The sequence below is a fragment of the Zeus faber genome (assembly GCF_960531495.2).
Source record: "Zeus faber genome assembly, chromosome: 6".
Classification (NCBI taxonomy): domain Eukaryota; kingdom Metazoa; phylum Chordata; class Actinopteri; order Zeiformes; family Zeidae; genus Zeus; species Zeus faber.
Genome location: NC_137201.1, coordinates 22,811,600 through 22,825,099, shown reverse-complemented (window position 1 = coordinate 22,825,099; position 13,500 = coordinate 22,811,600). Strand labels below are relative to the sequence as shown.

At 46.6% G+C, this 13,500-nt stretch overlaps 1 protein-coding gene across 1 annotated transcript in view; it reads left to right on the top strand.

Moving 5' to 3' along the window:
- The window catches only part of nell2a (neural EGFL like 2a), a gene marked incomplete at both ends in the record, with an annotated part of 107,796 nt that extends 99,202 nt beyond the window's left edge, over nucleotides 1–8,594 (top strand). The window contains 4 exons of the mRNA XM_080003107.1: nucleotides 86–279; nucleotides 3,523–3,699; nucleotides 7,242–7,466; nucleotides 8,553–8,594. Of these exons, the coding sequence (XP_079859233.1) occupies nucleotides 86–279; nucleotides 3,523–3,699; nucleotides 7,242–7,466; nucleotides 8,553–8,594 (638 nt within the window). The remainder of the gene's footprint in view (nucleotides 1–85; nucleotides 280–3,522; nucleotides 3,700–7,241; nucleotides 7,467–8,552) is intronic.
- Between the last annotated feature and the right edge of the window lie 4,906 nt (nucleotides 8,595–13,500).

Here is a 13,500-nt window from a genome sequence, read left to right as displayed (position 1 = left end):
CCGGCTCTTCATTAGCGATGCGCAGAGTGTTTGACCCGCGTCGCAGCATATGCCTGGAGCCATCTCCTCCCTCGCCCCCCCGCAGATATAAACGAGTGCAAGTCGGGGAGGAACACCTGCGCCAACGACACGGTGTGCTTCAACCTGGACGGGGGCTACGACTGCCGCTGCCCCCACGGACACAACTGCACCGGAGACTGTATCCATGACAACCGGGTCAAGCACAGCGGGCAGATCTGGGTGCTGGACAATGACAGGTGCTCGGTCTGCTCCTGCCAGGTGAGAAGGGGGAGGGGGAGGAGGTGATGGGTTAAAGGGGGAGGGGAAGTGGAGGGGGCTGGACTGACGGGTTAGAGAGAGAGGACTGAAGGGGGAAGTGACGGATTGGAGAGGGGGGTGAGAGTTAAAGTTGGGAGAATGAGGAGGGAGGGGTTAGAGAGGGAGGGGTGATGGAGGAGGGTGGAGTGATGAGTTGGTGGGAGAGAGAGAGAGGGGGAGGGAGGGAAGGGGGTGATCGGTTAGAGAGAGATAGGGGTGGAGGGGGTGGAGTGGTGGATTGGAGAGAGGGGGAGAGAGACAGAGGGGGGGAATAATCGTTAGAGAAAATGAGAGAGGGGTGATGGAGCGGGGTGATGGAGGGAGGGAGAGTAGAGAGTGAAGTGGTGGATTGGAGAGTGAGAGTTAAAGGGGGATCGTGGGGAGTGATGGATGAGAGAGAAAGAGGGGGGCGAGGGGGAGTGGGGAGTGATGTTGGAGAGAGAGTTGGGAGGGAGGGGGTGAGTTAGAGGAGGGAGAAATGGGTTTGAGAGAGAGAGGGATGATGGGGCGGGGGTGATGGAGGGAGAGAGGGTAGAGATTGAGAAGTGATGGGTCGGAGAGAGGGGGGAGAGTGAGGGTTAAAGGGGGAGAGTGGGGAGTGATGGATTAGGGAGCGAGGGGGAGGGGAGAGAGAGAGGGAGGGAAGGAAGGGGGGAGTGATCAGTTAGAGAGAGAGAGAGAGGGATGACGGGGGTTCAGTGATGGATGGAGGGAGGGAGGGTGGAGGGAGTCAGGGGTTGCAGAGTTAGAGCGGGACGAGTGGGGAGTGATGTGTGGGGGAGAGAGAGAGATATAACACTTCTAACAACAAGATGCAGGCAGCGAAAACAGTGCAGGTCAAGAAAGCGACAACAGCAAATAATAATAACAATATTATTTGTTTCTTTGTTTGTTTATTTATTTTATTATTATTATTATTGTATTATTTTATTTATTTATGAACTGGAGACCATACTGCCGACTGACAGGTAGTCTGGGGTTTCGCGTGTGACCCGATCTGGCCCGAGGCCAAAAGTCCCGTTATTCCAGATGGTGGCGGAGTCGCCAGCCCCGTCAGGCGTTTTGTTCGGTTCCGTCCGAACCCACGTGATCACAGCGGATTATTCCTCTGGTTCACAAAGGACTGGGGCAGAAAATGGTTCTTAATGAAATGAGTCGTTTAAATTGATTTGGGGAGATTGATGAGCTGCCTGTCAGAATTAGCTGCGCGGCTCGCTCGAGGAAACACAGGAGTAAACATGTTGTTGTCCTGGAAAGGAGGAGGAGGAGGAGGAGGAGGAGGAGAGAGGAGCCAAGGTCACACAGAGATACGATGGTTTTAAATGTTATTGAAATAATAGAAAATCCGGGCTGTAAAACATACTTCATGCTTTTGTCATATTCCATTTTGTGGTTTTGTCAAAACTACCTTTACAGACAATTCCAGGTTTTCCAGGAATGCGTGGGTAGCCTGGATAATGCATGAGAATTGGCTAAATATTTTTCAAAACCCTGACACTCGGAGCACAGAACATGCGTCATCATGTATCATCAGTCCTCCGGGACGAGTGGGAATTCTGCGGGGTTCTCACTCACCCTGGAAAACCTGGAATCTTGTAACGTGGTTTTCCAGGAGGTAAAACCAGAAGAAGAAAGGCAGATTTTAAAATCTAATAATTCTTTCTAAAGGTGAATTGTGCTAAGTTTAATGGACGCAGTGTTCTTATGTGTCCTGGAAAACCTGGAATTTTGTGTTATGGAAAAGTCTAACACAGTTTCCCCTAAAACATCCTGGAAAACAGGAGTTGCAATAATGAATTGGGCTGTGTTCCAGGGTCCTATTTTTTGGATTGTAAGAACACTGAGGAATTACTGACTAAAATTAACCTTTCGTCAGAATCTGGTTGTATCAGGTCTGCATTTTATCCAAGCTCTATTTGTCTTTTTGGTGAATAGTTTATAACATTTATAAAGTTTGCAGTTTATAAAAATTGGTTACACCGTCAGGTCAGTTGGTGTTCTGGCAAAATGTAAAAATGTCCGTAAGGCTTCAGCTGCTCAGTGACCTGGTATTTGCAATGTAAATACCAGGTCACTGAGCAGCAGGAATTCTGGGTAATGCATCTTCTCCTGCTTGTTGACGTTTCTCTGGCTGTGACAACTTCAAAAATGAAATATCGCTCCATACGTGCACCGTTTTGCCCTTTTTAGGAGTCCAGCACGAAGTGCAGGAACCCTATTGTTTCTGTTCACATTATTATTATTCTTCTCTTAGCCATCCTCCGGCTGAAGGTGCTCAGAAACCCGGAAACCCACCGGCACAAAACTGACGAATTGTATTCGGGGCGGTCCAGACACACTGTCGTCCAAGTCTGATGAACATTGGAACATATCTGTAGGAGGAGTTAGGAAAAAAAGCCAACGTTTTTTTCCTGAATGAGCGGAAGAAAAGGGAACTGGAACGGGAACGGAGCGCTTTTTGACATCATCATCCAATTTGGGATATACTGTATGTGCAGGGTTTGACTCTGAGGCGCTGCGCTGCACTTTGTGTTATTCTCCATTAAACAAAGCGCAGAGCATTAAGAACCACATTTAATTGAACTGTCTTCAATTTGTACCATGTTTGCCATTGATGCGGTTAACTAACCTGGACCTTGTGCATTGCTGCCGGCAGCTAATTGTCATTGTGTCTGCTTGTGTTTGGTGTGAGTCAAGAGTGTTGAAGTGTTGAATACTGAACTGCCTTAAACTGCAGTTCCTCTAATGGCCACTAGGAACAGCTGCAGAAAACGTCCGACTGGATGGAAGTCAATTGAAATGAGTCAAGTCAAACAAGACTTGAGAATTTCGGGTCTCTATTATCTGAGTTTACCTCTTGTAATGGGTGTCAGGGTTGTGAGTTTGGAAAATTGTTGTTCCATGAAGGAAATATTTAGGGTTAAAGGAGCGCTGTATTTTGGGGCGCAGCGGCCTTGCATTACCGGGTCTCTCATTTGTGTTTTAGCAAGGTGGGCGTGTTTCTTTGGCCAAATTTAGAAAGTTCTGGCTCCGTTTCCTGAAGCGCTAGCCCAAACCCGGGGCTTCGAATCGTCTCTTCGGAAACCCAACGGGTGACATCGCAAACCCCGCGTCCGTTTATTTCTCCATATTTATTTTACCCAGTTTGGTTATCTGCCGCTGTTCTCTTCTTCAATCGCCCTTCGTCTCCGCGTGTTCTCGCAGGCCGGCCAGGTGATGTGTCGCAGGATGGTGTGTGACTGCGACAACCCCAATGCCGACCTGTTCTGCTGCCCCGAGTGCGACCCGCGGCTCAGCAGCCAGTGCCTCCACCAGAACGGAGCGCTCACCTACAGCAGCGGAGAAACCTGGGTGGAGAACTGCCAGCAGTGCCAGTGTCTGGTGAGTCAGAGACCACGTTAAAACACTTAATAAACACGATAATCCCAATCATAATACTCTGTGATAATTAATAATATTAATACGTATTAATAATAGTGATGAAGTAAATAATTATACAACGAATGAAAAAAAACACAAAAAAGTAAAATAAGTACTTTTCACCTAAAAAAAAAAACCCCTGTCATACATAACATGTAGTGCTTTACATGAATAAGGCAATCTAATAATAATAAAAAACGAAGAAACGACAAATTTGTACATTTTATTTCATTATCATGTCCATTCCCCAGCAAATTATTTTCAACCGTTAGTTCTCTCAAATTATTGGTCTGGAATTATTAGTCTTGGACTCCAAGCAATTCTCAAATGCATTTTCAAAATAATTCAAAAAGCACAATAGTTCCCCCACAATAGATTCTAATGACTAAACACGCCTGCAAACAGCCTTGCTCAAAGAGTCTTTTGCTCCTGTTGGGATCGGATCCCCAAATAATACAAGCATTTGAAGGAATGAAACGAATACAACTTGATCGTAACTGTAGAAAAGGCACGTCTGCAATACCGTTTATAAACAGGCGGAAAGCTGCGTGTGCTGTTTTCTACCCGTTCTACAGGACTCTTCAAACCCCTAAAACCAGGTAGGTTGGGTTTTGAAGGGACTGTTTGTCTCTTCTTTGACATTTTTATATCCAACACTACACCGCACCCAGACAGAAAAGCCAGTTGGAGTCGTGCCTTGAATTCCCTTTGTCTCCACGTCTCCTCCAATGCATCGTACATCATATTTAATTCACATTTCGCTGATAGTCTTATCTAATGCAATTTTCAATTATGCAAAACTAAACGCGGCGAGCGAAAAGGGAGGAAAAGGCCGTGACCAGGTTGTATTTGTCGCCCGACGTGAGAAACAAGATACTGGGACAAAGGTGGAGGAGGAGGTACAGGAAGAAAAGCATTTTACAAAATGTTTTTTTAAATTCCTGGAAGAGGAGACCGTATGAAATAGAAATTTGGCTGCTGACACCTTAAAATGGAATTCACGCTTTGAGGAAAAAGTCCATAGCTGAGAACAGAGTGTGTGTGTGTGTGTGTGTGTGTGTGTGAATATTTTATGCCTACATCCCTGTGTGTGTGTGTGTGTGTGTGTGTGTGTGTGTGTGTGTGTGTGTGTGTGTGTGTGTGTGTGTGTGTGTGTGTGTGTGTGTGTGTGTGTGTGTGTGTGTGTGTGAATATTTTATGCCTACATCCCTGTGTTTGTGTGTGCGTGTGCGTGTGTGTGAATATTTTATACCTACATCCCTCGGTGTGTGTGTGTGTGCATGCGCACGCCAGCCGGATCATTTCTCAAAACAAACAGAATGATATTGTTGTCAAGCTCCTTCTCGGCTGCTGCATCTATCCACAGTGGGAAATATTCACCTTTATATTTGTTTTTGGAATTGGGGTCATTAATCTGACAGGCCCCTTGCATTGCACTGCCTCTGATTTACCCAAAACAAAAGTAATGTAATGAAGTAAGGCCCTAAGTCATAAATCAAGATCCCTGCAGAAACCCTGCTCCACTACATTACTGATCTAAATATACACTTTTTTACTTTTCCCCCGAGACCATTTACTTATTCATTTTACATATTTGCCCAAAAAGATAACAGTCAGTCCATCTTACCTGCACAAAAAAAACCCTGCTCATCAATTTTCAACGCACTTTCCGTGGCTTTGACGTACAGTATGACCCTTATTTGGAGTTCCGCCTGCAGTGGCGCCCCCAGAAATTTTTCATAGGGGTTGCCAGATTGGGCCACTGAAAATCTTTGGGTGGTGCACAAAAACCAAAAGCCATAACTGAATTTCAGGAAGTCTGTTATGCTGTCAAGGCAGGGACGGGAAAAAGTCTCCCCTTGGCGCACCAGAGCTTTTTTTGTTTCATTCAATTAGGAAACGGAGGAAAATAAAAACATCAGCAATAAAAACACAGTGGTGCGGGGATCGCTTCGGAGGTTTTTTCCTCTAAACTTTTGATTGTGACTCGCAAGATAGAGCCGGCGATTGTAGCAGGGCGGCCGTGCCCCCCCCCCCCCCCCCCCCCCCCCGGCCACCCCTTGGCAGCGCACCTGTCCCCCCGTGACGTTTAAACCCTTATTTAGAGTTCCACCTATGACGTATATTCTCTTTTTTGGAGTTCCATGTTCCCTGGCTGTGACGTATATTCCCTTATTTGGAATTCTACCTTGGATGGCTGTAACGTATACGCCCTTATTTGCAGTTCCACCTGTGACGTATATGCCCGTATTTGAGGTTCCACCTTCCGTGCCTGCAATGTATATGCCCTTATTTGGAGTTCTACCTCTCAGATTTACAGTATTAACCCTTACTTTTTAAATTATTAAGTAATTACTAAGTATTTAAGTTACATTTAAAACCAAAGATTAGTGTTTAATGGCTGACTTCAACTTTTACATCACCCCTCTATCTGATGGGAAACCCCGCCACCGTTTTTATTTTTTATTTTTTCTCCCTCCTTCCTTCCTTCCCTTTCTCATGGAGATAAACTGAAGCATGGACAGCTGAGCCGCATCGCTCTGGCTCTTCATTAGCATGTGAATGAATGTGATTTCTCATGGATCGGGGTTTCATGGATTCAGGGGCTGAGCAGCAGGATGATACTGGAATGAGAATAAGAGGAACAAGGGTGAGGAGGCTTCTTGGATGGAGAACGTTCCCAGGTTTTCACAAGAAGTCACTGAGTCTGAGAGGCAGCGAGCTGAATAATACTAAAATACATGCAGAGGCCTCATTCACTATACATTTACCGGAGATGCAGGAGTGATGCAGTCATACAAGAGAAAACACACACGACGACAACACCTGCACACAGACATATCGGTATATTGTTCAGCGGTGGAAAGGAACAAACTACCTGTATTTTTTTCCTTCGGTTTTCAAGTATCTCTACTCACTTTTAAGCATATTCAGTTCAGGTTTTTATGTTTTTGGCTATAACAAATAGATTTGTACCTCAGTGGTATTGTAACTGGAGCGACTCAATTAAGGTACAAGAGCGTTTTTTTGTTCTTGTTGTTGTTTTTTTACATTGATGCATACGGCTGGTAGAAAAAAGTTGCTGACGACAGTGGAGGGTTTTTGTCCTCGTTTACCTTTTCTGTGTTCTCCAACAGTTCCAGCACGTCAGAGAAAATAATTGTAGGAAATTGTGCAATTTTTGCATAAATGTATCTTAACCTCTCCACATATTCTGTGTGTAAAATATAAAATCATTGTAACCCTATATATATATAGAGAGAGAGAAAGAGAGCGAGAGAGAGCTGCTTAATCCCATTAAAAAATTTGATTTTCAATCCCCTGCTCTCTAGTCGTCGGGTATTAAGTGGGTTTTCGGCGCATGATGTCACACACTGTAGATCCCCCCGTCTGGCTCAGGCCACCCAGATCATGTCCGTGTGCGTGTGTGTCCCCTCATTTGTGCACAGTAATGTTTCCCAATTGATGCTGGTGTAACCATTGCATTCCCCTCCCACCTGCAGCAGGGGCAGGTGGACTGCTGGCCTCTCTCCTGCCCTCCAGTGGACTGTGAGTTTACGGTGGTCCCGGAGGGCGAGTGCTGCCCCCGCTGCGTGGTGGACCCCTGCCAGGCCGACACCGTGCGCAACGACATCACCAAGACGTGCACGGACGAGCACGGCATCCCACGCTTCAGCGGCTCCTCCTGGGTCAAGCACGGCACCGAGTGCACGCTCTGCCAGTGCAAGGTAACACCCCAAAAACCTCCTAACACCCCTAACACTAACACCCCTAACCCTCCTGGGTCAAGCACGGCACCGAGTGCACGCTCTGCCAGTGCAAGGTAACACCCCAAAAACCTCCTAACACCCCTAACACTAACACCCCTAACCCTCCTGGGTCAAGCACGGCACCGAGTGCACGCTCTGCCAATGCAAGGTAACACCCCAAACACCTCCTAACCATAAACCCTCCTAACCCTAACCCTCCTGGGTAAAGCACGACACCGAGTGCGCGCTCTGCCAGTGCAAAGTAACACCCCAAAACCCTCCTGATCCTCCTACCCTAACCCTAAACCCTCCAAACCCTAACATTCCTAACCCTCCTAGGTCAAGCGAGGCACAGAGTAGACGCTCTGCCAGTGCAAGGTAACGCCCTGAAAACCTCCATACCTGAACCCTCCTAACCCTAACACCCCTACTCCTAACCCTCCCAGGTCAAGCACGGCACCAACTGCACGCTCTGACAGTGCAAGGTAACGCTCCAAAAACCTCCTTAACCTAACCCCCCTAACCATAACTCTCCTAACCCTCCTACCCCTAATCCGTTTAAGCCTAAACCCTCTTAAACCCTGGACTCCTGCGGCGGGGACAGCCATGGGACAGCATTCCACAAATCAAACCCTTCCAGCCCCAATTTCCCAATTGCATCGTGGGAACTGTATCATGATGGTATCATATTGTGGTAAATTGTAATCGCAAAAGTATCGTCTTGGAGTTGCCCGACATAAGGGCAAAAGTTGAGAGACTGCTTTTTCCATAGAAACAGTATCTATGCTCCGGGTTGAGAGTGAAATCACTGTCTGACCGTTTGCTTTTGTGCTTCTGGTGGAACATTATTGCTGTGGATCCCCTGGTGTCACATGGGCGGGAATCCGAAAATGTCAAACGGAGTCTGCTCCATGCTGCAGCGGCACCTCAAAATGTTAGCCCAGAGGAGGCGGAGCAGTTTGCCTCAGGTTAATGTCTGGATGATAATTCACTCATAAATTCTCTCTTCTTTTTTTTTTCCTCTCTCTCTCTCTCTCTCTCTCTCCTTTTCTCTCTCGTTCCCAGAACGGACACATCTGTTGCTCAGTGGACCCCATGTGCCTCTAGTCCCCCTGCAGGCACCAGTCTGTAGAGCGCTTCCCGTGTTAAAAAAAAACGAGTAAAAAAAACACCACCTCTCGCGTCTCTTCACCATCCTTTTGTGTAGATCTGATACAAACTGCATTTGTACGATAATTTTCGGCATTTGTTTTTAGCCTGTCTTGTCTCTTTTAGCCTCATTGTACAGTGTCACGCCGTCCCCATCCCCCCCCCAAAAAAGTGACACAAAACTCACATGCAGATACGTCTCCCTGCACTAATTTTAACTGTACTATAAATAATAAATGACGATGAATCCCCCAAACAGGAGAAAACAAGTGCCCTGAGTTATTTTACAAATCAACTTTATACCAAATGTAAACATCCAAACAAACCAGACAAATGATGGACTTCATTTCCCACAAGCCCACTCTTTGTTTGGCCTCATCCACCCAGAGTGGAACCTCCCCCACCGCCCTCACCCACCCAGAGTGGACCCTCCCCCACCACCAGAGTGGAATCGCCCACCCACCCGGAGTGGACCTCCCCCCACCCAGAGTGGACCACCTCCCACCAAAACCAGAGTGGAACCTCACCCCACCCAACGTGGACCTCCCCCCACCCAGAGTGGACCACCTCCCAACCGACCAGAGTGGAACCTCGCGCCACTCAGAGTGGACCCCTCCCCCACCCAGAGTGGACCACCTCCCACCCACCCGATGTGGACCTCCCCCAAGCAAAGTAGAAACCCCCACCCTTCCCCACCGACCCGTAATGAAACCTCCCTCTCCCAGAGCGGATCCTCCCCCACCCACCCACCAGAATGGACTCCCCCCTACCGCCACCACCCAGAATAACTCCCCCCACCTCCAGAGTGGATCCTCCCCCACCCAGAGTGGAACCCTCTCCCCACCCACGCACAAGAATGGACCCCACACTCACCACCCAGAATAACCCCACCACCACACACACACCTCCAGAGTGGACCCTCCCCCACCTAGAGTGGTGGGGTGGTGCCCCACATTGTATCATCTGCAACATGACGCTGTAAGATATAATATTACCGCTGGCATGACCGTGCTCGATGTGGAACCATTTTTGCTGATTTCTAAACTTTGAAACTCTCGATGATGATCATAATAATAATATTAATAATATTAGATAGAGCAAGACAGTTAGAGTAAGTTTCCGTTGCCACATGTACAATGTCTATATTATGTGGTTCTCTGTAGCTTTCTGTTCAAAACATTTTTTTTTTTTTCTAATTTATTTCCAAGCTTGTAATTGTGCAATGGTGAAAATAAAGTATTTCCATTTACATTAAAAAAAAAGCGCTGAAATGTTATTTATTAATGTTTAGCACAACAACAATCTGTTCAGTATCTGGATTATGTATCAGATGCAGATAATAAATGTAACAATGATAATAATTATTTTTTAAGCCTAATACTTACTCTACTTACTAATACCATTGTTTAAAGCTGAATCAAGGGAAATAAAAAAAAACAAAAAACGACAATTGATGTAAACAAACTCTGACTTTCCCAGTATTTAACAATCCTTCCCCTGAACGCTGGATCCTGCTTCTCTGTCTGCGCGTCGTTCGGAAACGTGGGCGTGGCTGCTTGCTGTTATACCTGTGCGGATTTTGTGTAGAAAGTTACGTGTCCACTGGGGGGCAGTGTCACATTAAGTAAACCACAATGTACCGAAAACGCCGAAGAAATCCAGATTTTTTTTGTTGTTGTTTTTTTTCTAAACTTTATTTGAAATCTCGGAAATAAGGATCTGTAAATACGAATCCGATTTCGAAACCTTATCTTGCTATGTTTTATTTTCCGTTTCGAACCCACCTCCCGACGGGAAGTTGGACCGTTCAACCAGTCAGCGTGCTTGACACCTTGATGAGATTTGGGAGGTATGCGCGGGCTGCGGTTACCCATGGCCCCCTTGGCTGCCTAGCGCCGCAGAGACGTTATCCAGCCTCGACAGAAGGTCTTCAGATGTTTCCGCTCATTCGCGATATAGATAATTTAGTATAAAGATAAACAATCTGCATAAAGATGGATGAATATAAAATCGTATTATCAAATCAACATAAAATCTTGTGATTTGGCACGATTTGGCTCAGTGGTCTGCACTTGCTGCCTCACGGCGAGAAGGTTCTGGGTTCCAATCCCGACTGGGGCCTTTCTGTGTGTGAGTCTGCATGTTTTGGTGTGTTTCCCCTGGACCCCAAAGACATGCACGTCAGGGTTGGACGCTCCTGCCCATGCCCGTGAGCAAGGCATCGATCATGATCTGGCGTTGATCCCCGGGCGTCCCCACGTGGCCGCCCGCTGCTCCTAGATACGTAAGAATGTAAGGATGTGTATATGCAGGGAACTAATTTCCCCCCAGAGGGATTAATAAAGTTTGCAAAATTGCCAAAGTCAAAATATCATCCTCATGTCGCTTCGAGGATGTTTTGCACATCTCCGTATCGTATGCATCGGTTTTCAACTGATATTCCAGTCTCATCTTAATCTTCATCCTCATCGTGTCCGACCCGCGTCAGGTTTCTCCAAACAGAGCGCGGGTTTGTACACGGAGCGTCGTGGGAAATCAATACTATAACTGTGGAGATTAAGCGCAGGTATGTGTTGGGTCAAAACAGAATTAATGAGCGGCGGCTCCTCTGACATTCGAGCGGCGTGCGGCGGGATTTACATGTGCTCAGTAAACAGGTCAAGGGCCCGGAATGCATAAACGAGCGTCCTCCACGCCTCGGATTCGCAGGACGACTAAACATAGTTGCTGAACCGATCGGATGCAGATGATGCTCGATCTGAAATCGCTCGGGACACAAATCCACAATCATTTTTAGAGATTATCCATCTTGGACGACATGCACCGGGATTAAAGCTGTGACCTGCCTCAGAGCCGGCGTATACCAAGTATGCTAATCGAGTTGACTGTAAACTGTAATTAAAATTGAATGAGTAGGATCCATTGATGCCAATCCTGATGATGTTAATGCCAATCGGAAGTGAAAACAGATTCATATTTCCATATTTTAATATAGAGGATGTCCCAGTTGGTGAGGTCTGATTCTGTTCCGCCCCGGTTTTAAGTAGGTAGTGGCAATACATGCATATTGTAGTAAAGCACAAAGAACTTCAGATGCACTTAGCAGCCTCCGCTGTTTACAGCAGTGGTGGTTAACCCATGGTTTGGGGGCCGCATGGATGATGAAGAAATTAAGGTTTATTCCAAATTAATCCCTAAAAAAGAAAAACATTAAAGTATTCATAAAAATGTCGGAAGATGTATTTATCTTTTAAATATTTACTTCATTTTAATTTACTTTTTACAATTGTTTTTAAATCAAATATATTTTAAATTAAGCATTTATGTATGATTTTCATCACGTTGGTCAAATAGTGTTATTAGATATTAAGCTTTTGCACCATTTTGGGATACTTTGTGTTGGTACAAGGGCCACGATACAAAGTCTCTCGTTTAAAACCAGGTTAGCCACTGCTGTTTCACTGGTCACACAACGTGATAAAGTCCATTTATATTCCTGCAGCTATGGGTGACACCCGCTACTTCAGTTGATGATGACTCCAAACCCGAGTGAAATTAAAAAGCTGGGTGTGCAGTGGGCAGTCCTCAGCGGCGCCGAGTGGCTTGGCAGGGGCACCATCTGTCCGTCCCTGGTCCAGTGGCTTCTCGCCGGCGGTGGCGCGGGGCCAGCGGGCGCCCGAGTCGCGGCCACTCAGCGGGGGCTGATCTGCCTTCCAGCTGGCCCCTAAATGTCCAATTTTCCATGGCAACACTGGACTTTTGGCAACAGATGCCTGGACCGCAGGGAGTCCACTTCACTGCCCGTCCTATATTCAATATTAATGACGGCGTGTATTTATCGTGCTTGTCTGTCTGCCGGCGGAGTGGGGCCTTGGAGAATCACAGGACTCATAATGTACAGCCATAAAGGGATGGATAAATTCCATCTTCACGCTTTATGTTTCTTTATTCAAGCAATATCGCTCCGGGAGGAGGGAGGGGGGTCTTGTAATGCTGTCAGGCCGGCTGTGATTCAGGCGTCGGCACAAGGCCGCCGGACGAGGTGGCGGCGACGATCGCACACTAGATCAACTCACCTGTAAAGCAGAGCGGCACGTCCGATAAAACACTCCGGCGCTGCCACGCCCTGGATCAGCCTCCCATCAGGTTACTCCACCAGAGCTAACTGTGGCTCCGATTTTAGGAGTTCTCCGTAACGCCCCGAGGTAGAAAGCTTCAAGGTAGTTAACGGTAACGTGGAGACAACACGGTTAAAATTGTCGACGTGTGAAAGAGCAGAGGTTGAAGCTTTTAGTTATTCATGAGAAGGTTTTTGAATATGTAAAATCCTTAAAAAAAAAAAAAAAAAAAAAAAAGTGCTGAATAGACAATTTCAGAAAAATCCAAAGCGACCAATTAGAACCAACATGCACTTGGAAATAACCGACCTAAGCACAACCTCTGTTAGGAAAAGGTATCTTTATACCTTCTATACCTGTATTTTTCAACCGCTGTGCCACTTGAAATGTTCCAAATTCAACTTTAAAAATACAGTAATTAAAATTATCCTCTCGTGTTGCGAGATCAAAATTGCAAGGCTGCACAAATTAATCGAATTCATCAGTTCCAGCAGAACAGAACAGCAGCGCTGCGGTCATCAGAACAAGCTTCGCTCCGAATGTGAGAACTATTTGTCGTGACCCTATTTTTGAGATTCGCTTCTCCCCGAGTCCCTCAGTAAAAAGAGTCCGGACTCCTCCGCCTGTCGGTTCGTTTGGTTCAGTCGGTGAGGGACGGAGGACTTCATGAGCTGACGTGGTTGGCATGTTGCTGTCGCGGTGGCTTGGTGGTTAGTGCTGTTGCCTCCCGGCAGGATGGTTCTAGG